Source organism: Trichomycterus rosablanca, chromosome 21 (genome assembly GCF_030014385.1).
Source record: "Trichomycterus rosablanca isolate fTriRos1 chromosome 21, fTriRos1.hap1, whole genome shotgun sequence".
NCBI classification, from domain to species: domain Eukaryota; kingdom Metazoa; phylum Chordata; class Actinopteri; order Siluriformes; family Trichomycteridae; genus Trichomycterus; species Trichomycterus rosablanca.
The window spans coordinates 22,380,062-22,406,342 of NC_086008.1; the positions used below are offsets into that span (position 1 = coordinate 22,380,062).

The following is a 26,281-nucleotide window of genomic DNA, read 5'->3' on the forward strand; positions in this document are numbered from 1 at the left end:
TCTGGCTTCTGTTCATCCCACGAGACAAACTGCACCAAGATTATAAGGTTTACACGGACAACCAGAGTCGTGCCAACTACTGACAGACCTGGGAGCCTTCAGCACTAAAGGAAAAGTGAATTGAACACATTTCTGATGCTGGTGTAAATATCAGTCCGTATAGAACGGAATGGATGAAATACCTTTTTACCTGCATCATTTCTTTTATTATTTTTTATTCCATGTGGGACATGTGCTGATAAATAATGTGATATCACAATAATCACCAGGTGGAACAACTAACCACTTCAGTTTATTTCAAATACTGTCAGTTTCACTTTACATTTATTAACTTTGGAATTAAACAATTAAATTCAGACATGTACACAAGACCACAAGCCCAAGCGATTTGCGCGATTTAGTCATTTCCAATTCCCTGCGGTAGCTCCACTGCTGCTTGCACCGCCCCCACTCTGGCAACAGACTATCATACAGCCCCTCTTGACTCTTGTGTCACCAGTGGGCTTCAATACAGAGTCGTATCGCATACGGAGAGATGTCCAGATCAGCCTTCTCTCCCTCAGACACGGCCACATGTGTCTATTGGGCTAAAAGCCTCTGCCATGGTGTGCTAGCATACTCGATACGGTCCAACTAAGCAGTTGGGAACCACTGGTGGAATGAATTATCAGCACATGCCTCACAGTTAATCTCTTCCACCCTCTTCAGTTGCTTTGTAAACATTTCTCAGCCCAGAATTCCACTTTTATATATGAAAAAGACTCTGCTGTATTTTGGACAGTTTAATGTGTGCATGTTAGGAACTGTGTAGCTTGTGTGATGTAATTATTGATTATTATTTATATTTATAATCGACTGGTGGCCGCGTGGCGTGGATGAAATTTTTTTATTGTATAGAGTTAAATATTTCCGAAATGACGGCCGGCAACGAAAGACACTTCAGTACACGAACAGGTTTTCAGTTTTATTAGAGTCGGACATTAAAAAGCTGGTACGTTTCTAAAAAAAAAAGAGAGAAATTTGATTCTCATTGTTTTTCAAAAGCACTTGGATTGTGATGATTATGACACTCTCAGCATCTAGCTGCATTTAAAGAACAGAGCTTGTAAGACATGTAGACCTCAGACCAAGGTCTCTGAGCTTCAAGTTCAGTGTGCTGGGAGCAGATTAATCTTGAAGCTCAGCAGAACCAGAGGTTCTACACGCCCCACCAATCAGTGTTCCATTCACCTGAAATGGTACGATAAAGGCATATAGTGGCACGATTTCTTTTAAAAAGTAAACACATTCATAGCTAAAATCAGCAAACCTGAGTGATGCACAAATATACACAGGTAAAAAGCACACACAGTGGTTCTCCTCATAACACTGCTATTCACTTCAATAAAAATCTACACAAACAAACACGGAGCTCCTGCTTTCTTCAGCATGTTAACAGTTGATCAGACTGTATAAACTCCATAAACGACATTCTTGTGTTCATCTTTCATCCTGAAGCTCGATACAGTACAATCATCAGTCAGTAAATATTCAGAGGGAGGAACTTCAGGTCATCATGCCGACGCTGCATCACATGCCGTGTACCTGGAAATCATTTATTATTGCTGATCCATCTGCATCGATATACAGGCGAGTGCAAAAGTTTGTGCTGCCTATGGTTTACAATTAATCTAGAGCCTTATTTAAGGTGACCGATTTACTGCACCCAGGCAATTTAAAACAGCCGAACCACCAGCAGCAATTATAAGAAGGTAGGAGGAAACCAGAGGTCGTTAGATTAAGAAATACAGGCATGAAAGAACATTCCAGCTCCTCAGTACACAGGGACGTTAAACCCAGGTCTTTAGGACTCATGCTGCTGTGCCACACCCATTTCACCAGCTTTAATAAAACAAAGTTCAAGAAAAATGTTTAAAGATTTTAAGATGTTAAGCAACCGAGGACAGACAGAACAGGAGGAATAAAGGGGTGGGAGTTACAGCAGGCAAGATTCATGTAAACTATATATAATATAAGTTAATATGCACAAACTTTTGCACACGGCTGTATCCTTCCTGTATCTGTTCTCTCATCCCAGCACTCTGCATGGCTCAGACTCACAGAACTGAAGTGCCCCGCCCTGATCAGGATTAACGGCTCATAATAACAACAATAATGTGCAAAATTCCAACATTAAAATATGAATGTGCTGCGTTTTGTGCGTTCATGTCATTCCACGGCATCACGATTAAATATCATCATAACAAAAACACCAGAACATAGAACAACTCATGACGCAACATGTGCTTACTGAACTCTCCGAACATGAAAAAGTCTTGGTTCCATCGGGTGTGTTAGCTTACCTGCTGCTTACCTACTGACCTACCCAGACTGACTGACTGACTGACTGACTGACTGAATGCCCTCTGAGACTGGCACTGAGCTGACTGCTGTGTGAATGCGTGTGTTCAGTGTTGGCTGCTGCTGGTTGAGTTGTCCATGGTGGCCAGCAGGTGAGAGATTTTGGCTCTCTCGGATGGGGTGATGTTCTGCGCCATGTGGATGATGCAGTCCATGGCTACTTCTGGATTCACCTCCACCAGGCTGTGAAGTTTCAGCAAGTAGTAATTAATCATGTGAAAAAATCATCTGTAATAAATTATTAATACTTACAATATTGTATAAATTACTGCAGGTGTGTTAGAGGGTGTGTTAGTTACCTGCAGGTGTGTTTGGTGTTGTGTTAGTTACATGTGGGTGTGTTGGATGGTTTGTTGGAGGGTGTGTTGATTACCTGCAGGTGTGTTTGGTGTTGTGTTAGTTACTTGTGGGTGTGTTGGATGGTGTGTTGGAGGGTGTGTTGATTACCTGCAGGTTTGTTTGGTGTTGTGTTAGTTACATGTGGGTGTGTTGGATGGTGTGTTGGAGGGTGTGTTGATTACCTGCAGGTTTGTTTGGTGTTGTGTTAGTTACATGTGGGTGTGTTGGATGGTGTGTTGGAGGGTGTGTTGATTACCTGCAGGTTTGTTAGTTATCTGCGGATGTGTTTGGGGGTGGGTTGGTTACCTGCAGGTGTATTTAAGGGAGTGTTAAGTACCTGTAGGTGTGTTTGGTGTTATTTTAGTTAGTGTGAATGTGTTGGAGGGTGTATTGGTTACCTGCGGGTGTGTTAGAGGGTGGGTTGGGGTCCTGCAGATGTGTTGGAGAGTGTGTTAGTTACCTGCAGGTGTGTTTGGTGTTCTGTTAGTTACTTGTGGGTGTGTTAGAGGGCATGTTGGAGGGTGTGTTGGTTATCTGCGGATGTGTTTGGGGGTGGGTTGGTTATCTGCGGATGTGTTTGGGGGTGGGTTGGTTATCTGCGGATGTGTTTGGGGGTGGGTTGGTTATCTGCGGATGTGTTTGGGGGTGGGTTGGTTATCTGCGGATGTGTTTGGGGGTGGGTTGGTTACCTGCAGGTGTATTTATGGGAGTGTTAAGTACCTGCAGGTGTGTTTGGTGTTATTTCAGTTACCTGTGGGTTAAAGGGTGGGTTAGATGGTGTGTTGGGCACCTGCAGGTGTGTTGGAGGGCGTGTTGGTTACCTGCAGGTGTGTTGGAGGGCGTGTTGGTTACCTGCAGGTGTGTTGGAGGGCGTGTTGGTTACCTGCGGATGTGTTTGAGGGCGTGTTGGTTACCTGCGGATGTGTTTGAGGGCGTAGTCCCTCTTGATGTATTTAATATTCTCTCTGATGGCTGACCGCGCCCCGTCCTGAGGCAACAGGTGTTTCTCCAGCCACTCCACCATCGCTCTGTTATTATCCCACAGGTACGCCTAAAAAATAATCACATCACATGATTGGCACTCTCCAGGTGGCGCCGTGCCCTCCGAGCAGGATGAAGCAGCTCGTTTACCTTAACAGTCCCCTCGGTCTCGATGAACCAGCGGCGCAGCATGGACTTCACTTGCCCGTTACTCAGCTCCCTGTTGGCCTGCACGATCTCGCTCTTCACTTCCTCCTCCAGCAGGAGGCGCCGCAGCCGCCAGTAGAAAAACGACCGCGCGTTTTTCCAGTCCAGGACGTCCTGCGAACGAACCAGTTCCACATGAACCCCCGATCTACTGAACTACACCAGTAACGTGTTTAATAATCGGGTGGTGTCGGTTACCGTGACGACTCCTTTCTCCTGCATTCGCCCGGGCGTGTCGTGGAGGTCCACAAACTGCACCGCCACCTGGTGGTAGATGGGCAGGAGGAACTCCTCTCGGACTCTGAGCCGCGCCTCCACGCCACTGCGCTCCTTCTCCGGCAAATCAGGAGAACCTGGTGACCAATCAGCAGCAAGAGAATTAATACACACTCAACACAACATCTACACACACACACACACTTACTGAGCTGTTGGGCCAGACGGCTGTATTCAGGGTCGATCCTCCTCATGGTCTTCAGAAGATCCTTCCTTCTGAACTTGATCTCCACCGTACCCTCCGGCTCCAACACGCCCCCCCTACAGACACACAGAGAGTAAGAGAGATTCATTGTGAGAGGTGGTACTGGACCCACAGCAACCCTGACTTCTCCTGATGGTTTATGGACCCACCTGCTCTCTTTATCAGCGTACAGCTCCATGCACTGCGGGTTGATGGTGGGGTCGATCACTACCCATGATCCTCCTCTCAGCTCGGCGTGGGGCGGGATGTAGACCAGCACGGGCTGCCTGAACTCCCTCAGAGCGTCCACGATGTACGCCCCGAACTTCAGCACCTGATCGTACATGTCTGACACACACACACACACACACACACACACTGAATCCCAGAATCCCAAGGTCACGACCCTGAATAAATAGCACTCATGTGAACTCATGTTCGCACCCTTCATGCCGCCGGAGAATCCCCTCCAGTTAGCGAACACCATGAGCGGCAGCTTCTCTCTGTTGAAGTCTTTGATGACTTGAGCGGTTTTATACGCCGAGTCCGGGAACCAGACCTGCCCCGCCTGCTGCACGAGCTGATACACACACACACACACACACACACACACACACACACACACACACACACACACGATAAAGCTACAGTCACTGTACCACACCCCGTCTGATAAGAGGTGTAGCGTGTTGGCGTGTTGTAATGATCTCACCCTCGCCTCTGAGTCCAGGTTGGCAGGGTCGGCTGGGATGGCGACCTCGACGGTCCGGGTTTCCACGGCTATCACACCTACTGGAATCCCTCCGAGCCTGAAAGCATCGAGCAAAACGTCTCAATAAATAAAACACTACAGCTGTCGGCGGGATGATTGGCTACGTCTGAGGAAGAGACGAATCCCTCAGTGGATTGTTGCCCTGTTCAGGGTAATCCTGCTGTGCCCCCAGTGTCTTAGCACATTTGATTAACATAATTGCCCCCTCTGAACCCCAATTAGTCTAAAACCAGTGCTAGAGAGGTAAAGTGAATTGTGGGTAATCTTACCTGGCCCTGCCCACCACCACGGTCTGAGCCCAGGTGGACATGACCTCCATGAAGGATCCGTGGTCGAAAAAGCCACTCTGCCACGCCCCTCTGACATCTAAAAAACACATTACACATTACTGCTGACTGCTGTTTGACGCCTTAACAGGATTTTCTCTGGTGTGATTCAGAGAGAGAAATGAACCGTTCTTTATAGGAATATTTACTGGGGTGGGGGCGTCCGGACAGCATCCAGCGGGGGTCGTAGGGAGTCTTGGTGGGTAGGAACTCGATCTCTCTGTCCACTGGGTCAGTAGTGGGTATCAGTGGAACAGGACTGTGTTTGTTCTGAAACCACACACACACACACATCATACAAACACACACACACACACGTCATATAAACACACACGTCATACAAACACACACACACACACACATCATACAAACACACACACACGTCATATAAACACACACGTCATATAAACACACACACACACACACACACACACACACACACACATCATACAAACACACACACACGTCATATAAACACACACGTCATACAAACACACACACACACACACATCATACAAACACACACACACGTCATATAAACACACACGTCATACAAACACACACACACACACACATCATACAAACACACACACACACGTCATATAAACACACACGTCATACAAACACACACACACACACACATCATACAAACACACACACACGTCATATAAACACACACGTCATACAAACACACACACACACACACATCATACAAACACACACACACACGTCATATAAACACACACGTCATACAAACACACACACACACACACATCATACAAACACACACACGTCATATAAACACACACGTCATATAAACACACACACACACACACACACACACATCATACAAACACACACACACACACGTCATATAAACACACACACGTCATACAAACACACACACGTCATACAAACACACACTTCATACAAACACACACACACACACGTCATACAAACACACACACACACACGTCATATAAACACACACTTCATACAAACACACACACACACGTCATATAAACACACACACACGTCATACAAACACACACACACACACACGTCATATAAACACACACTTCATACAAACACACACACACACGTCATACAAACACACACACACACACACACACACACACACACACACACAAGATTCCAACAAACGTGTGAGGAAAGCATGATGGAAGCTGCATGGAAGCATGAACAAGTTTTTACTCCTAACGCCCTTCCTCACACAACCATCCTTAATGTATCCGGGTTTGGGACCTGCACTGAGAGTCACTAACAAGTGCACCTTCCAATGATTAGATTGTCTGTATAAATATTTTAAATAAAATCAATAATCTGACCTTGGGCGTGTATGAGAGCCACTGCAGGATGGTAAACACGCCCTCGAAGTCGTCGGGCACGGTGGTGTGCGTGACCCCGTTGTTGTGCATGATCTGGACTCCGCCCAGCTGATTGTTGGAGGTGTAAACCTCTCGTCCGAGCACCTACACCGCGACACACAGGTTCCAGTTCATCAGTCTGGTGAGCTGAGCTCAGATTACTCTATGATTACGTGTATGGTAACGTGTTGGGACCTTGTTCAGGGCTCCTGCTCCGGTCAGGATAATGTGGGAGTTTTCCACCTGGATCACCCTCTGCCCCAAACGAACCAGGTACGCCCCGATCCCGATGGCACGACATGTCACCTGAAAAACACCACACACGTCAGCGAACAGCGCCTCTCCGGTGTTACCCAACCCTACTGAAAGAGAACTGCTCTGACCATGCTGATGGTCACGATCTCCTCGTACGCCTGAGACGTCTCGCCCGCGATCGTCCCCGAACCCCTGAGGTTCTCCACCCCGAGCCCGTCCTCCTTCCCAATGATGTCGGTGATGATGTACCTGCGACGGGTTACACAACCAGAGCATCGGGTCAATGCCATGCCGAGTCAAGAGGTGTGTGTGTGTGTGTGTGGGCATGAAAAACACACAAAGCATGAGGAGGAATCACCTGGATTCTCCTCCCTCCTCTACGTGTCTGCAGTGGATGGAGTTGGTGGAGCTGATGCGAGTGTAGTCCTGGGGTGTCAAATACAAGTACTTAAAACCCTACAGGAGGAGGTAAACACACACACACACACACACACACACACACACACGTTTACAGCTATGAGCCTGCACACAGAACACAAACCTCAACTCAGGTCATTAAAAGCTGCATTATGAGGACGAACTTTCATCCTATAGTGAGTGCGTCTGGTAATGCAAGTGCTGATTTAAGCATTAGAAACGTTAACCGTCATCATGCATTAAAAGTGAGATGGTAATTAGTGTTGTACCACCTTGTAGGGGTCGCCAGGGTCGAGCCAGGCCACCTGAAACATGTGCTTGACCTCGTCGGCCAGGCCGATGCGCGCCCCGCTGTTAGCGGCGATGTAAACGCGCGGGATCCCTTCGGCTCGCGCCAGCTCGGACGCCCGCAGGAACAGCAGGTCCTCCTGGGGCCCGAAGGACCCGATCTGGTAGGTGATATCGTTGCAGATCACGACGATCTCGCGGCCCTCGGGGTACTCCGGGGTCTTCATCTTCATCCGGAACGCCACCATGCCCACCTGAAGGCGGGACGAGGGAGTTCGTGTTATTATTTGCACTGTATAATATGTACTCATGCTCATGGCTGCTGTTTATTACCTCGTTATCTCCGGGGAGTCGGTTCATCTGGACGAGTCGATCCTGAGGATCCAGAACCAGCTCGCTACACAGGAGCACATCTTTAGGGCACTGGTCCCCCGGGCCCCATAACTTCAACAGAGCCTAAACGTCCACAGGGAGACAGAAAGAACACGTACATAATTCTTATTTATCTCATATTATAACAGTAAACATGCCAAACATTCATCACTGCATTATTTTATGGCTCTTTACTGCATATTAGCTGAGATTTCCTCAACTTTCCTCAAAAAATGCACAGATACGTAAACAAGTTTGCATGTTTTTGGAGTCATTCAGAGTCTGTTTTACCAGCGCTTTATCCTGGTCAGGGTTGCAGGGGGCCTGATACATTGGGAGAAAGGTAGGGAACACCCCGGACAGGTCACCAGTCCATCACAGGGCACATACACACACACACACACACACACACACACACACACACACACACACACACACACACACACACACACACACACACACACACACACACACGCTCAGGGCAATTTTAAGTAGTTAACCTGACTGCATCTCTTTGAACAGTGGGAGGACATTGGAATGCCCAAAGGAAAACCCACGTGGACACAGAAAGAACATGCAAACTCCACACAGAAAGGAACTGAACCCAGGCCCTTCTTGCTGTGAGGCGACAGCATTACCGAGGGTACACACCTGACGAAACATTTCGGGGAAGTCGTAGACGTAGGTGGTGCCCAGGCTCTGTGCTTGGAAGCGCTTGGCCTGCAGCAGGTCTTTAGTGACGTACGGCGTGTTGATCAGCATGCCGTGCAGGGGGCTGTGCTTCTCCGTGTAGGACTGAAACATGATCTGCATCACACGTACAGAAACACAGATTACAGACTGCAGTAAGGTTCTAGATGCTCATGCTGAGTGTGTGTGTGTGTGTGAGTGTGTGTGTGTGTGTGGTACCTGGCCCGAGGCGGTGTCGGTCACCTCTTCGTACAGGCTGATGTCCAGGTAGTAGCCGTTCTCGTTAGTGAGGAACAGGCGGATGGGTACGGCGCTGCCGTTCGGCGTGAGTCGGATGTTGATCTTCAGCTCGGCCTGAAGCACGCGCAGCTTCCACAGACGCCGGCCGTAACGCATCACCATGGAGCGTACCGACTCCTCGATCTGAGAGAGAAGAGACATGATGCTTCTCATAAGCTGTTCTATCATACTGAACATGAATCATTCATTCATTCATCCTCATTAACCTTCTGCAGGGTTTCTGTCTTTGCTCAGTGATTCTGGTCAGTATAAATGAGTGAATGACCCAGGGTTTAATCAACCAGAAGCACTGAGCTCAGGACAGGAACAGAAGCAGAACACAGACTTGAGGGTTCAGGGTTCGGACCTTGATGGGATCCATGATGACGGTGGGGACGAAGTTGAGGAAGATGTGGTTGCAGTCGGTGCGAGTGTGTGTGTTGCTAAAAGCCACTTCCAGCTCATCCATGGCCTCCAGGAGCAAGCGCTCACCTTCATTCTGCAGGTACTCGAACGAAGCCTCCTACACACACACACACACACACACACACACACACAGGGTGACGTTACATCAGTATCAGTCACGTGATACCTAAGAACAGTCTGGACGCAGTTACCTTGGTGATGAGATCGGAGTGGCGGACGATGGCTCTGATGAAGAAGCGGTAGTCGGTGACCTCCGTGCCCTTCTCCACGCGGGCGGCGCCCAGGTACAGGTGCATCTTGTGGTTGGCGCAGGGCACGGCGGTCAGGGCGAAATTCCTCATACGGTTCAGTTCCAGCTGGAAGGCCAGAGCCGGCTCCAGGTTCCGGTAGATCCGGTCCTCCTGAAACTACAGCGGCAGTGAGGGAGCGGCTCGAGTTCTGAACGTTATTACCTGTTTAGAAACGTTAGGTTTACCTCGTCTCTCGCTCTGAACGTGAAGAACTTGGGAAATTCTCTCTGAAAAGGATTACAATATATATTGAATATACTATTTAATACTGTATTAACAATTAATATTTCAAATATATTTAATTTTGTTCAGCAGATAAAAGTTCAGACACGCTGACTGAAAGTCTACATATCTGATTAACCCATCAAAACTATTTATTTTATTTATTTTCCTACATTTTAGCCATGATAGCTTAGCAAATAAACTGATTAATTATAAATAGCTTCACTTTTACTGGATCTCACGTCTGCTCAGCAGTTTTTTTGGCTCATTTATTTAATTCATGTTATTCAGGTGCATTCAAACCTGAGACTGGGAGATAAATTGGCAACATATTTTATGCATTATTTTACCCCTCTTTATAAATGAATGTAATTTAATTATGTATTATATTTATTATATGGGTGTTTTAGTATTAGAAATGTGTTTTGGTACCCAGGCACTGCAGATGGGAATTAGTTTGTTATATAACTCTAGTACAGTTCATCTTTTCTCTCTCTATATATAAATTCTCTTTATATAAATAATAATAACACTTACTTTCTGTGCCACCAGGAAGGTTATTCTTCTGATGCCGTACTCATACAGCAGAGCTTTCTAACAGAAGATAAAAGAAAGCAGATGTTACACACTCAGCTTTCTCTGTGTGTCTACAGCACATTTTCATTTACACAAGCTGCAAACAGTGTGCAGAGGCCACATGAGCAATTAAAACAGGGTCACCAGCCAAAAAAAGATTAAAGCTAAAAGCTTTCCAACTATTTAAAACGCTACAACTGTTTGATTAACGTTACAGCAGAGCCATCTCACTTTGGACTGGGAGAAGTCGGTGAAAGCCGTGACCAGGGTGTCGTCGTCCTCGGTGTCTGCTGACTTGATGGAGACGTTGATGATGTGGATGGGATTCTCTCTCATGTTCTGTTGAATCAGCAGCAGAATCCTGTTAATCACACTGGAACTGACATGGCACGTTCAGTCTGGTCATGTATCCACACCACACACTCACCTTAATGCTCTCTTCATCATACACGGTCTCGGGGAACAGTGGGCTCTCACACAGGGGCTCAGCGAAGCAGGAAATCACCTCATCAAAACACCTACGACACACACAGACAAGCACGTCAGTCATAGCACCAAACGGTTCCAAACTGTCCGTGCGTACGCGCCGGTTACCTTTTAAAGTCGTCGAAGCAATGGAAGGCCACCATGGCTCCCATCCTCTGGCAGGGAGGGGAGAGCGCCCCCTCCAGGAAGAGTTCGCTCCCCTGACGCCTCATGGACTCGAACTGGCCCGAGCTGCTCACCGGTAACCTGCAGGAGAACGTGACGGTGTGAGCGGTGTGACGGTCAGGACCGAACAGAACAGCATGCTGAACGTTCTCAAGCGCCGACACACACCAGGAACAGAAACGCCGCCACGGTGGCGCGAGAAACGTTTATCGTTTACATGAAAAACAAGAGCGTCACGTCCTCGAGGTGTCACACTCTACTCAGGTACTGTATCAAGCACAGACAATCCATCCAACTACACAATATCAGGTTTTATTTACTGTTTTTATAATTAATCCTGTGTAATTAACCAATTATGGTGTAATTAGTAACACATGCACTGATAAAAATGATTCTAATGGTTGTATATTGTAGGCTTTTATTATATCTACAGCAGAAAAGATGTGCTTTCCATTTTGGCCTTCACTTTCTTTGAAAATGTGCATTATTTTACTGTATTATTATCATGTTATAAATTAGAATTACTACATTCAGGTTCCTCCTAACAAACCTCAAGCTGCCCGTGTGAACTGGGAGCTCCGACTGTATTTAAATTAAAACCAGAAATTACAGCAAGTAGACCAAACCACCGTCATTCTGGTGTCACTGATTGCATTCCATTGCGTTCTGTATAATCTGATTTGACTTTTGAAAGCAGCACAGAGCACCCAGCATGCACTGGTGCAGAGAGACAGGCAGCTGATTGGTTGGCAGGGAGGAGCTCGTACTCTACCTGTTCAGCGTGAGACTGCTCCCTCTGTAACGAGAGCATTCAGAGAGCAGGGTTAGTGCGGCGTTCACCAGCCATTATAACTGATCTATAACTGATATTAATCACCTCCTCACCACACGTCCTGTCATGGATTAAAACGTGCTTGCTGTTGTGGGACATTTAAGTATAAACTCAGTGTGACGGTCTGTGTGGGGATACCTGTTAGGGTGGGATGAAGGAAGCATGAACTGGAAGTGCACGGCGCACGTGCCGTCCTTCAGCTGGTGATGCTGCAGGCTGTTCAGGTCGTAGGCTATGTAACCTCTTCTCACGTACACCTGAGTATAACACGAACACACCACGGAGAAATGGGAGTCGCCCACACACACGTCAGCTTTACACACACACACACACTCGAACCAAACCTGCGTACGTACCTCTAAAGCAGCCATGCACACCACACGGTTAGTGTGGTAGAAGAAGCTGGGTAGGACATCGAAGATGGACGTCTCAGACAGGATGAGCTTCTGTACGAAGAGATGCACACAGAATCTCACATTAAGCAGCTTTAGGAGTAATTTTAGTACAATTTTGCATAATGTACACTGAGACAAACTGATAATGGATTATATTTTAATATTTATTAAAATCTGACCCACCTTGAGGTTCTCGGGGCAGAACTGATGACCGTACATGTCTATAGCAGACAGGAATATGGACTCCACCTGGTTGTGTCTCACCTCATACGAGGGCAAATTTGAAGCAATTAAAACCTGCACACACAAAAGACATTTTAAAAACATAGTAAACACCGACCACTTTATTAGGAACACCTTATGTGACTGTATAGCTGTTGGTCCAATGGAAATGGAACCCCACAGGACCACCACACTTGTCAGGACTACAAATAATCATGATAATAACATGACAGTGTGTTGTACTGGTATGACTCTATCAAGTGCAGGAGTGTTGTTGGGATTCTCCAGCCAAAATAGGGCTCATATACATTGTGTCTCCGATTGTCAACCTATAGCCAGTTCTAACAGAGAATGTGTTCCTAATAAAGATACCTGTGTGTTTAAACAGCAAATAAATATCCCAACAACACTGCTGCACCTGCTGCACTCATACTAGAACAATTCACCCTACCCCTATGACATATCACTGTAATAGTGTCAACACATCCAAATTCCATCACCACTGGGGGTCCTATGTGGATCTCGCAGTGAATACAGAGCGACAGATGGGCTACAGTCAGTAACTGTATACCCACATTCATCCATATGGTAAATAAAGCATGTAAAACAATCAGTGGATTCATTTTAAGGTAGATAAACATAATAAAACGGCCAACAGGTACAGTAGAATATAATAAACAATAGACGTAACCACAGAAGGTATCAGGGGTCAGAATCAGTGATCTAATCACCTGTCGTGAGCACAGAGCAACCTTGGAGTTTTCCATCTTGCTAAGCTGCGTGAACTCGTTTAGGATGCCCACAACATCATCTGTTAGCATCGTGTCCCGCCCACACAGCTGGTCCTGCCAATCACAAACAAAACATTGTCATTCTAGTCATTCATCAAATAGACCCAGTTCCTCACTAATACAAGACAAAGTGGGCACATGTTTATAAATAATAATTTACATAACATTGTGGTGATGATAACGCTGTGCTTACGATGAGCATGGTGACCAGGATGTTCTTCTTGGAGACCTGAGCGTGGGAGAAGATGTGCTCCAGTACGGGGGTCATGTCGGGTTTGTACTGCTCCCTCAGGTTTATCACACACTTATCGTAAGTACCTGATACACACAGACAGATGAGAAAGAGTATCGTCAGCCAACCATCACATGGTGTAGAGGTTCAGTCTGTGATGTACTGATGTGCTGAAACATCTGAGAGAGTACCCTGCTGGAACTGCCTCTCCACCTGCAGGTAACGGCGGAGCAGGTCCAGCACCACCGTCTTCATGTAGCCTCGAATACCACTGCGATACCTGAACAATCACACAGACAATAATAACAGCACGTCAGTGTGACAGTACAGTACCATAAGTTCATGCTTTATAACCACACACACAGACTGTGTTGAGTTTTTACACGAGACTCTCCCTTGAACACACCGGGGATTTATTATTATTATTAATATCAGCTTAAATGTGTTGGATTATTTGGCTTTTAACACTTTGTTTATTGTAATGAGCTACTTTCAAGGCATGAAAGGTATAGTTATGGAGGCTACGCATTAGTTTAACGATTTCTGCCTCCATATACGAGTCTGTAATTTTAGTATTTGTGAGAAAGCTGCATTTTGATTTGTAGTTGATCACAGTTAGTTGTTGGTATTCTGTTAGAATAATATAAGTATTACCTGGTTAAATGAAGGTAAATAAATAAATTTGTCTTATAGTGATTAAAGTTTGACACAGGCTACAGAAGGGAGTCTCTTCTTCCTCCCTTTTACGGTACAAGTGAGTGAGATGAGTGTGTCCGATGTGGCATCTTGTGTATGATACTTGGTCTCTACGTGAGGTGGGAGATATTTATGTGTCTGTTACTTCAGTGACCCGTCTTTTTTAACCCCCCTCCCAAAACCCTAAAAAAACTGCTGGTGACAGAGCAGGACTCATGGAACATCAGCAGTGGAGAACTATGAGAACCATGTGCAGGACATGCCCACATGTGATATTATGTATACCGTAAACAATAAAAAACGCAGCCATGACAGGTTCTTGTTTCCAGAGGAGCAACATTTTGGAGCCGGAGGAGCCGATATCCAGCCCCTCTGACCTGGTTTGTTGGTATAAAGGAGCGTGATGTGGCTCTCACCTCTGTACCAGCTGCACGATGCTCTGTGTGTTCATGAAGAAAACCTCTCGGTCTGATTTCCGCTGCAGGGTGGCGGCGTGACTGTCCAGGATGTTCGCGATCTAAACCGAAACAAACAAACAGTTTACAGGGGGCGACACGGTAAATCACATCGGTAATAATTCCAGTCTGATTGAGGACTCACCCTCTGACTGGGGAACTGGGAGAGCACGGAGGTGATGTTGCTGGCGTACTGGGCCATGACTTTTCGGATCAGCTTCTCCACGGTGACCGGGATGCGCCCCGAGACGCTGGTCATGATGTCCTGGAGCTCCAGCAACGGGAGCGAGGGGTCACGCAGGGTCTGCATCAAAGTGTCCACCCACTTATTCAGCTAAAGATATTAACGGTGCGGTCAGTCATTCGGAAACCCAAACACACGAATATAGAAGATCGAGTGTGTAGGTGTGTGTTGGTGTGTGTGCGTCGTACTCTGTTGCTGAAGTAGGGCTCAGAGAGGCAGTATCCATCCATGACCTTCATCAGGTTCTCCAGCACGCTGTGGAAGATCTGGTGCAGCTTCTCGCCCACTGTAGGCAGCGGTTCCTGCGCCGGTAACGGCTGCGTGTTCAGCTCCACCTGCACAAACACCAGCTTGATTACAGAGCAGCAGCGCAACATCACTTCAGCAGCAGGGTAAACATGAGAGCCTGACTGTGATTTACAGGGTGAATGTTGCTGGGGTCGTCCAGGTCCATGCGCGCCACCACACAGCCGTGTTCCAGCACCGCGCCGGGTCGCTTCACGAAGTGAATACAGCCGGACTCCTGCGCGCTCAGGGTCATCACCATCTTCATCACCTGAACACACACTTGTTTTGGTCAGTGTGGGTGTCAAAGGTTACGATTTGGTGTGTTTAATCACACACACACACACACTGACCTCAATCTCAGCGTAGGGATGCCCCGCCGTCACGTGGCCTCCGTCCTCCACCATGTACTGCAGGAATTTGCCAGCAGAGGGCGAGCGCAGCACCGTGGGGTCCCGCTCCTTCTCGAACACGCACGTCTTGTTACCCACCGTGATCCGGTAACTGCACAGAGGAGCAGCAGATCCACAGAACCTGATCAGAACCAGAAGCAGAACCTCCAGACGGAACGTTAAAGCTCATGTACGCAGGGAGTGGAACCTTTCTGCTTCCTCCTTCATGTAGGTGGTGTAGCTGTTGCCGCTGTAGGACAGGAGCAGGCCGCCGTCGCTCAGCCTGTGCACGTCGATCTCGATGTCCGAGCCGTTCATGAAGATCACGTAGGTGGTGGGAGACTGACGGGCCACCTGAAACACACACACACACACACACACACACACACCATCACTTCATCCTGATCAGGGTCATAGTGGGTCAAGTGTACTTAGAATCACTAAGCACAATGCAGTAACTCACCCCGGACAAACCCCTAATCCACCCTAGCCAACCAGACACCCCAAAATTATAATGCCTTATGATTATGGGCCTCATTTGTATCATGGTATGTCCCGTTTATGCAGTACTTTGTTACCTTGAGGCAGTACTTGATCCCCTCGTAGATCAGATCCACCTCCACTGTGTTCAGCAGGCTGGCAGCAGGTAACACCTGACCCCTAAAATCACCCAACAACAGAGATCAAGACTTTTAAACCTCATCTGCAGCTCTTCACTGAGAAACAAGGTCCAAACAGCTCTGTTCTATCATGAGGAACATGGAACCCCATTACTGTTGCTTCCTGCTGGGTCAGAACGATACAGACGACAGCTCGGATGACCTCTTAAAGAAGGGTGTAAAGGATCTGCTCACCTTTCGAGCGAGTGCAGAAAATCAGACATGCTCTTCCTGAAACTGGCATCAGCTACGTGTAGGGCTCCACACACCACACTCAGCATGGTATCCGGCCTCTCCGCCTAACACACACACACACACACACACACAGTAATAAACACACAGAATGTATAAAGGAACTCTATAGTTCTTATAAAAACACACAACAGAACCAGTTTGGAGCTGGTTCAGCCTGGTACCTGCACTTTCTCGGCGATCAGATGATCCAGCCAGCCCGTATCGATGTCGTTGTTCCTGAAGCTCTCCGTCTCCAGGAGCTTGATCAGATACTCCACCGTGGTTCTGAAATCTCCACGGATGGACAGTTCTTTCATGGCTACCACCATATTACTGCACACACACAGAAAAGTCACTGGAAACAGTACTGCATTAAAACAATGCTATACAATCATTACAACTGCAGAGTAAAACTACATTCTGATGTGACACGTGGTCTGTATTAGTTGCAACTGTCCATGTGTTGCTTATTTCCCTAATTTCAGCATGTTTATTACCTTACTATAGTAATATATGACTAAAAATCAATGCCCACGTACTTTCGACCAGTGTGTGATGACTAGTGTGTAGAAACCAGACTATACAGAGTGTATTCTGAGTATTTATGCAGTAGTGTAAGGGGTGATACTGACGAGATGGCCTCCTCGCGGTTCTCCCCCCAGGAGAAGCAGTGGCCGAACTGAGAGTCGGCGAACTCGTGCAGCCCTCCTGCCGCGCCCACGCTGAAGTACCCCCACACATTCTTACTGCTGCGGAAATTCAGCTCCTGCACCGTCCCCGAGCTCGGCTTGAAACCCTGAAACACACACAGGATTTACACTGATACACAATCTTACTGAGACCTCTTATACAGTCCGATCACACCAGACGCTCACTCACCTCGTCCGGGTTCTCGCTGGTGATGCGAGCGGCGATGACGTGCCCCCGAGGACAGGGGCTGCACTCCGGATCCTCGAAGTTAATCGGGGTGTCGTCCCACGGCGCCTCGCCGTACAGTACGCGGATGTCCTTAATCCTGTGTAGAGGGATCCCCATAGCTACCTGCAAAAATACACGACGACAACAACAAACATAAACACACATTTCACACACTGAGGAACACACCGAGTGTTTGTCCATGATTTTAATGTGACCCAGGACACACAAAAGATGCATCAAAACAAAACACAAAACAAAGTTTGCTTAATTAATAAAAACGTGGCAATCTGCTGTAACACAAAGCATCCACAGAGGGGCGCTTGTGTACAAGTTTATCTTGTTGTGCCTGTTAAAATTTGTTGATTTAATTATTATTTTTTTCTCTTTGCCTCATAATGGTTTGAAGAACCCCACAGTATGGGGTTGATCTACCCCCCCCCCCCACACACACACACACACACACACTCCGTTCGGCTCTGAATGACGTGATCAGGGTTTTTTTTTTAGGTGTGATGATGTAAACGTATGCGCATGTGACATCATCATCAGTACCTGCAGCTGAGCAGCGGGCAGATTGACGTCAGCGATCATCTCGGTGCACGGATGCTCCACCTGCAGCCGGGGGTTCAGCTCCAGGAAGTGGTAGCTGCCGTCCTCCGAGAACAGGTACTCTACAGTCCCGGCGCTCACGTAGCCCACCATCTTAGCAAGGCGCACGGCACACTGGGTAACACACACACACACAAATACACACCAGTTATTTATTTATTTATTAGGGTTATGAGCGGTTCATGTGCACGTGCACATATTCCTACAATAAACAAACTCACACTCTCCATCTGCTGAAAGGTGGAGGACGAGGCGATGGTGGCCGGCGCCTCCTCGATGATCTTCTGGTGCCGGCGCTGGATGGAGCAGTCGCGGCCGAACAGGGACACGGCGTTCCCGTACTCGTCGGCCAGGATCTGCACCTCCTGGTGCCGGGCGTGCTGCGCTAACTGCATGATGAAGATGGGCGAGCCCGGCACCTCCACCTGAACCTGGTGAACAGAAAATACACATCAATTTCACTTAAGCCTGGTCAGGGTCTGGGTCCCCCCAGTACACCCCAGACACAGCCGACTGTGTAGCACCACTGAGGATACAAACCCTGGATCAAACAGAGGAGCACCCAATTATAAAGAGAGTTAGTGTGTGTGTGCGTGTGTGTGTGTGTGTGTGTGTGTGTACCTGTCTGAAGAAGCTGGGGAAATCCTCAGCACTGTCCACCTTCCTGATTCCCTTCCCTCCTCCCCCCTCCGAGGCCTTGATCACCACAGGGTAGCCGATCCTCTCAGCGCCCTACAGCACACAAATCCCCACAGAATGTTACAAAAGCAGCAGGAACAGATCCACTCAGAGGACTGGAAGATAAAGGTGAGACTGAAATGTGAGGAGTATTTACAGCCAGTCCTTCATCCACGTCTCTCACGCAGCCTTGGGCGTACAGCTCGGGCGGGACGCTGATCACATGACCCAGTCGCTGCTCTTCCTCTCCCCACTTCACCTTCAGCTCTGTACAGCAAGAGGAGAGACTGTGTAAAGAATTCTATTATTTAGAAGTATTTACACTCGTGAACTATTCATGTCCCTATTCTACCTGAAGGGGGCGCTGATCTACAGACTTATACAGTTTATCCTATTTGAATTGTAGTGTCATTTTGATGTTTTAGAGAGAGAGAGAGGTTGTAAGGAACATTTCTTAAACAAGTTACACTTCTTTTACTGACCCAAAATCACTAAATCTAGGTTGGTGAGGCTGTGATCTATTATGCTACACAAACATGACATTGGCTGTGTTATTAGGGAAAGAGGGTTGGAATTGGTTGAAGCCCTGTAATGGCGCCCTGTCCTGGGTGTTCCATGCACCCAGTGTTTCCAGGTAGAACTGACCCTCTGCAACCCTGACCTAAATTGCTGTGGGGTTTTTTTGTTAAATGTTTAAACCTGGTGAGCTCGGTGTGTCAAAATGATGTGATGAATTAATGAATTAAATGAACTCGTAGAGAATGAATACGTAGAGCTAACCTGTATTTTCAGTGAAAGTGTGTGTGTGCTTGTGTGTGTTAATAAAGGATCACGTTACCAGATCCAGTCCAGGGTAACGTGGGGATTCCTGCACTCTGAGCTACAATAGACGAAGCGATTTTATCTCCCAGAGCCCACATGGCTTTACTAGACGGTCCTGAAACACACACAGAATGAAATCAGAAACGTTTCTTCTATTAAAATAAAGTGAAGAACACAAGAACTAAAGCAGTTCAGCTTCTATTGTTTAGTAGATCGTAAAGCTGGAGGTATTCAGTGAGACTCGAGTACCTAAGAATGAAATCCCGGCTTTGTGGAGCAGCTCTGGAAGTTTAGGGTTTTCTGATGCGTGACCCCATCCAGCCCACACCGCCTATAATGAGAACATGACCAACATACAGCACACAATCAGAGCGATACAGAGACGAGCTGGTGCAAATAATACGGCTTCTATTAGCATTCAAAAATACCATTATGTTAAAATTATTATTAGTTTAAAATGCATCTCATCTAAAACAGCTAGAGTAAAGTAGAAAAGAATCAATAATCAGTGCTTTACAGGTTTTGTATGTTCTCCCTGTATCAGTGTGGGTTTCCCTTGAGTACTTCAGTATCCCTTCAACCCCTTCCACCTGGCAGGGTGTGGCATATCAACATGCTTCCCCAGGTCCTAAGCCGATCCATGTTTCTAGTCACTGGGTGTGACCCCAGGCTGGTTTTCAGGGTGGTACTGGAACCCTGACCAGGATAAAGCAGCTAGTAAAACCTTACTGCAGTTTAGCTGTGTTACCTGAACTGGAATTCTCTTCGCTATATCCACGATCATCTCCACGTTGGCGTAATTGTTGTTGTTGGGCCCCCCGGGGACCGGAACGTAGTGATCTGCCATTTTTATGTACTCTAAAATAAAATATATACACAATATAATCACAAATACACTTTAAAATCTCACTGAATTAAGTTTTCCTAACAGGGACGAGGTTTCACCTGCGTTAGCTTTTAAATCCTCGGGCGTGACCATCACGACGAAGCGTATGGTCCTCTCATTACGGAACATTTCGTAGGACCATCGGCGAATGGAGCGCATGCATTTGACCGCCGCGATGCCGTTATTGGCTATCAGCACCTGAGCAGAGGAACAGCAAGAGCAAACACACATCACAGTAACAGGTGAGTAAAAAGTTTCAGGACACTTGCTCTATACTTCTTCTTTGTAGTGTTTGTATTTAAGCTGTAGACCCACGCATGCTTACACACCTTCTCTATGACCCGGGTGCCTCCAAATCGCTTGACGAACTCGGCCGGAGAGGCCACGGTGAAATCCCTCGGTACGTCCATCCTCCTCTGCTCTCGACCTTTCTTCGTCAGGTGGGAACCGGACATGCTAGGCCTGAATCACAAATACAGACTATTAATCTCTTTCAGTGTCAGAACTCAAGTCAGAATCTCAGCTCTGCTATGATCGACTAGTCTAACAGAGGAAGAGAACATAAGTGCTGCAGTTACGCCCTCTGCTGGCTGATCGATGGTGCTGCACACACAGGGAGACAGGGGATAATGGAGATCGGTGCGTGACCCTCCATGCACAATACGGATCTCCATATGAACCCTCCTAAAAAGAAGAGTTAGTCACGACCCTCATCAATCAGGAGTAAAGGGCTGCAGTAATTAAGGCAAAACACTATTGAGGAATTGGATACGACTAAATTAGAAAAAAAAAACACCAGAAGCAAGTACTAGAGTAATGTTCACTCTGACCTCGGCCCTAGAGTTTATCACTGATCATTGTATATTACAGGCTGATAAGTTTAACTCATTCACTCAAACAGCAGAGATAACGGTCCGTTAATGCTCATAATAATTGTTCAACAATTATTTATTTACACAACTGGCTGCTACACACAAACCAATCAACACTCTGCTGCTGAGTTTAGATGTGAAAACACTCCTGCAGCTCCTCATTATGGCCCACACTAACACGTGTTGAATTACAGAGTCGTTCTTACGTAACATAAACACATGCTAAACATGACAAGCACACAGGAACCACATCTGTACACATGTGTATTCTGTACGTACCGCTCCAGCACCCCTCCATCGTCACACCAATGCAGCGCCCACACACACACACACACACACACACACAGCTGATCTGAACTGTTCTACTAGTGCTGCACTCTGCTCTCTCTGTAAACTCTGAGAGAATCACATGACCCTTAGCAGCCAATCACAACGGAGGATCTAATCAGGGTGAGTTCAGGACTTTATAACACGTTCTACTCCTGCACTCACACTGTGACCTGCTAATAACACGATAATAACAGTAATAATGAATAAGGATTAAGCTTATACACACAGCTGGATCACTTTATCATCAAATAATGATTGTTCTCACCACAGCTGGAATAATAAACATGTGCATGAGGTGACCACAAGCTCGTTCGCTCATTTGTTTGCAGCTCTAACAGGCTTTACCCTACTGACAAAACAACAAGACATTAAATGTGAACGGTCTGGCTCACAGTAGACGCTCCAGTTCATCTCAAAAATTGAGATTCCTCACACAAAACTCTTTATGGTCTTTATGGCCCTTCCCTAAACTGCTGCCACACAGTAAATACGTATCATTTTTATTTTCATCAACAGAGTCCAGTTCCGTTTGGAATCATCAAGCGCAAGTTTTGAACACAACCAGGAGGGGGCGCAAATACATCGAGGTTTTCGGCCATCCCACCCTCAGACACAGCCAATCATGTCTGTGCAGACGCCCGGTGAGCTGATAGCAGATCTCTCTTTATACTCCTGTAAACAATCAGTGTAGCTGTGATCCCTGAACTCTGGGATTAGGAGAGGCGTCCACATACTTTTAGTCCACTTGGGAATAAAGATCAATTAATCAAGTTAGAAAAGTGGATCGCTGTCGTATTTCTGTCTGTACACGCCCACGTCTTTCTCTGTGTTTACTTCTTGCTCTGCTTATCCAATCACAGCGGGTTTTCCCACCCAAGCCTTGTTCTGATTGGACGCTGGTAACCAGAAAGTGTTTAGAGTTTCCACCACAACGATCAGCAACAACTGAAAACACCAACAACAGTGAACACACAAACCTCCTGCACTGGAGTCCAGAGCTGAACTTTAAGGTAGCACTAAAACTATATATATAAAAACAATGTAAACCACTTCAAGCTTAAATCCACCTTAAATGTCCTAACTCTGCTCAGCTCTCACCTCGTGGTGTGTACAGATTCATCCTGACGGTGTGTTTCAGAGAGAGAAGAAGCAGACCGTGTCCTTCTCAGAGCAGTCAGGTCCTTTATCAGACAGTGGTGGAGGTGTGACACATTAACAAAACCCTGTAACCGAGCGTCCGGGACTGAATAAAGCCTGGAGGTGCAGGAGAACTGATCTGAGATCAGATTCACTCCCATCTGGGTCAGCACACACACACACACACACGGCCTGAAACGCTCGGTGAATACCAAACCGGATTCTTTCCACTGCTCAGATAAACAAATCAACCCCTGAGGTCCACCAGCAGAGGAGCTTTTCTGTTTATAATCACTTCTGGGTCAAAATTAGGAGCTAAAATGTTTGGTTAAACTTCTCAGGTGTTTTTGTTGTTCGTGTGAGAGTCAATGTCAGAGAGGAGAACTTCCATTAATAGCTCACACAGGCATGCAGCAATAACACAGAGCATCCAGGGGTCATGTGATAACAACTTTAGGGCCATAATTCATACCCACAATGCACTGAGTGCCATTCCTGTGGTGGAACAGCGCCACCTGTTGATATTGAGCAAACTGCATGAAAGAAACTGACAATTCTGGAAAGCTTTCCACCAGATTTCGCAACATGACTGCAGGGATTCACTTCCATTTAGCCACTTGATCATTGCTGAGGTTGGTCACTGACAAAAGATAATAAGACTCTGTGCATTAGATTTGGTTTAATGTGGTGAATGCACTTGTTATAAAGGTGTCCACATACTTTTGACCATGTGGTGCATTTAAAAAAATATCTCTCAGATGATTCTGTCCAGCACAACTTCACCTCATACTGAAAAATAACAGTATAAATAATAGAGTGATAAATTATACCACCAAATGTAATTTACCTCATGGTTGTGGATCGGGACACGCCCGTAGGAGGACGCATCTCCACCGACCCTGTCGCTTTGGGTCCGTCAGCCACGCTTTGGGTTTGGGATTTGGCCTGACTGCTGGACTCATCATCAGACGAGTTATCTTCAGATGCACCCAGGATGAACTTGAGCTTCTCTCTGGTTTCTTCCACCGTTCTGAACCTGGGTCTGGAGGACTCGGAGTAAGTGGACGCTTCCGTACACTCGGGTTCGTCCATGTTCAGAGATGAATCAGACCGGATCTCCATCAGTGAAGATGACGGTGGTGGGAATCCTAAACGGAATTATTGTTTCTACAGGAGGCATCCAGCATCATGTTTGGTTAAGAATGATGCGTCAGGACTATAAACACGTCCAGCAGAATCAGGAGTCTTTGTGAAGCTCCTACACTGGCCTAAAAAATACACAACAGCGAACATTCAGTCCAAAATCTTAAATTTAAATTCAAAAGATTTAAATTTAAATCTTAAATTCTTAAAGAGACAAAAACAACTAACAAAAATGATCAAAAGTTGATGCTATGAGAAAGAGAGCAAAGCTGATTTTGGCTCAAGTGGTTACAGGATTAAGTTCAGTACCATTAAATTCTTATCTTCAGGTCTCCAGACTGGTTGGAAGCTGGATTCAGAGCGCTGGAGTCAGTCAGCCATTACACTGCACCCCTGAAGCAAGAAGGGTCAAGAACCCATAACCTTCCCATCAACAGCCCTACAGTTCTAACCCCTGACCTAACACTTCCCATGTACATATTACACACATTGTACTGTGTACTGTAGTGCATTAAGGTGCTGACCATTTAGCGAGGGAATCTGCCATGTTTTCGTTTGTGAGCAGCGTGGATGTAAACAGGACAAACGGCTCCAGAATCCTTCATAATATTTAGATGTTAATAAATAATGACCAGAACCTGAGTTATTTTAAAATGAATGTATATACATTTACCTTCCCCTGTAAAACCCACAGGGGGTAAAACTGTGTGTGTGTGTGTGTGTGTGTGTGTGTGTGTGTGTGTGTGTGTGTGTGTGTGTGTGTGTGTGTGTGTGTTTAGGTGAAGTCAGCTTATCTACAGGAAACCAAACAACTGAAGTCAGCTTAATAACTATAACCACAAACATACAGCAACTGTAGATATAATATCTACCCTAAACACATTTATATACACAATATTATGTAATCATGTTCTGTTATTTATTCTAAATAATGTTAAACTTACAGCATGTTTTTTAAATATCAAAGCATCAAAAATAAATCAATATTCCTGAATAAGCTGTGATGTTTATCTGACAGCTAAATAACCTGAGCAGGCTAACACTAGTTTAAACTGAATATTTGTGGTTTTCTATATTAGTTAAATGAATAATAAAGTTATATAAGAATGTAATAATATGAACTGAAGCTTGTTTACTGTTGACTGAAACACGTGTTGCTCAGTTTATCGTGTTAAAGTGAACTAGAGTTCGTTTCTCTCAGCATTAGCATGTTAGCATAATAACAATCACATAATCACCTTCTGTTCGACCTGTCGGGATTCATCAACTCACCTCATTAATTCATCCAGCAACAACCACCACAACCACCGACCTGAACCACCGACCGCCCTGCATTCCCTCACAATCCACGCACAGATCCACGGTCCCGTCCTAAATCACCACTCCATCCATCCACACTTCATCTAAGTGCACTTCACATCACCGAGTACACCGTTATATCGTCGCTGACGTCAGCGGGCGCGTCCCGATTCGACTATTTTTACTACATCATCACATCTAGTGCACTTCATATACACTTCACCTCACTGAGTGGACTGTTAAATCTCTTGAAGTGTGAAATAAAATAACAGTCCAAATTCAGCTGTATTTACTTCATCTATAAGCAAATAAGCAAACTTTACAGCTATTATTGATCTTTACTTCATCTAGTGCACTTCATATACACTTCATCTCACCGTTAGAGCGCTGTTTGCGTCAACAGGCCTTACAGTCCGAATTTAAAAATATTTACTTAATCTTCACGTTAATAATCAAATTTGACTTCTACTATTGATCTTCACTTCATCTACACTTCAGTTTATTTAAATGTTCCACTACAGAGCTGCCGACCTCACCGGGCGTCCTAATACAGTTATACTTATTTAACCGGCTGTGTCTCAATCACACTATCTACACTCGCTCTTCACTTCAACAACACTGTTTTTACCATCAAGATACATTTAATCACCCAGAATGATGAAGTGGAACCATTTTTTAATTAATAATTATTTTTTTAAACATTCTACTCACAAACACATACAGACTCTTAGATACTGTATATCCTGCACTTGCTGCTTATTGCACTTCTGGATTTTGTTGCCTTGTACTTGTACATGTGTAATGACAATAA

General features: G+C 46.1%; 1 protein-coding gene across 4 annotated transcripts; it reads right to left on the minus strand.

The window, feature by feature from the left end:
* Positions 1-951: 951 nt before the first annotated feature.
* acacb (acetyl-CoA carboxylase beta) lies at positions 952-25,575 on the minus strand. 4 transcript variants are annotated; one of them, XM_063017461.1, is made up of 54 exons: positions 25,444-25,575; positions 23,876-24,296; positions 21,019-21,151; positions 20,749-20,887; positions 20,552-20,661; positions 20,053-20,134; positions 19,820-19,918; positions 19,139-19,248; positions 18,925-19,035; positions 18,525-18,734; positions 18,247-18,417; positions 17,656-17,817; positions 17,409-17,572; positions 16,959-17,109; positions 16,738-16,841; positions 16,462-16,543; positions 16,092-16,237; positions 15,845-15,995; positions 15,628-15,762; positions 15,395-15,541; positions 15,108-15,296; positions 14,924-15,024; positions 14,003-14,091; positions 13,773-13,897; positions 13,520-13,633; positions 12,750-12,863; positions 12,528-12,617; positions 12,310-12,428; positions 12,112-12,135; positions 11,283-11,420; positions 11,116-11,206; positions 10,920-11,027; positions 10,650-10,706; positions 10,076-10,117; positions 9,792-10,007; positions 9,542-9,697; positions 9,115-9,318; positions 8,857-9,012; positions 8,167-8,289; positions 7,818-8,087; positions 7,487-7,584; positions 7,257-7,377; positions 7,069-7,179; positions 6,835-6,978; positions 5,635-5,755; positions 5,429-5,525; positions 5,100-5,196; positions 4,832-4,967; positions 4,558-4,735; positions 4,352-4,464; positions 4,126-4,280; positions 3,871-4,041; positions 3,654-3,790; positions 952-2,583 (listed from the first exon to the last, which is right to left on the minus strand). In XM_063017461.1, exons 2-54 carry the CDS (start codon positions 24,148-24,150, stop codon positions 2,448-2,450), a joined length of 7,023 nt encoding a protein of 2,340 aa, XP_062873531.1. In that variant the 5' UTR covers positions 24,151-24,296; positions 25,444-25,575; the 3' UTR covers positions 952-2,447. The 4 variants fall into 4 exon arrangements, with proteins under 4 accessions (XP_062873531.1, XP_062873532.1, XP_062873534.1 ...); XM_063017462.1 differs by lacking the exon at positions 12,112-12,135; XM_063017464.1 differs by lacking the exons at positions 23,876-24,296; positions 25,444-25,575 and adding an exon at positions 22,990-23,076.
* Positions 25,576-26,281: the final 706 nt, after the last annotated feature.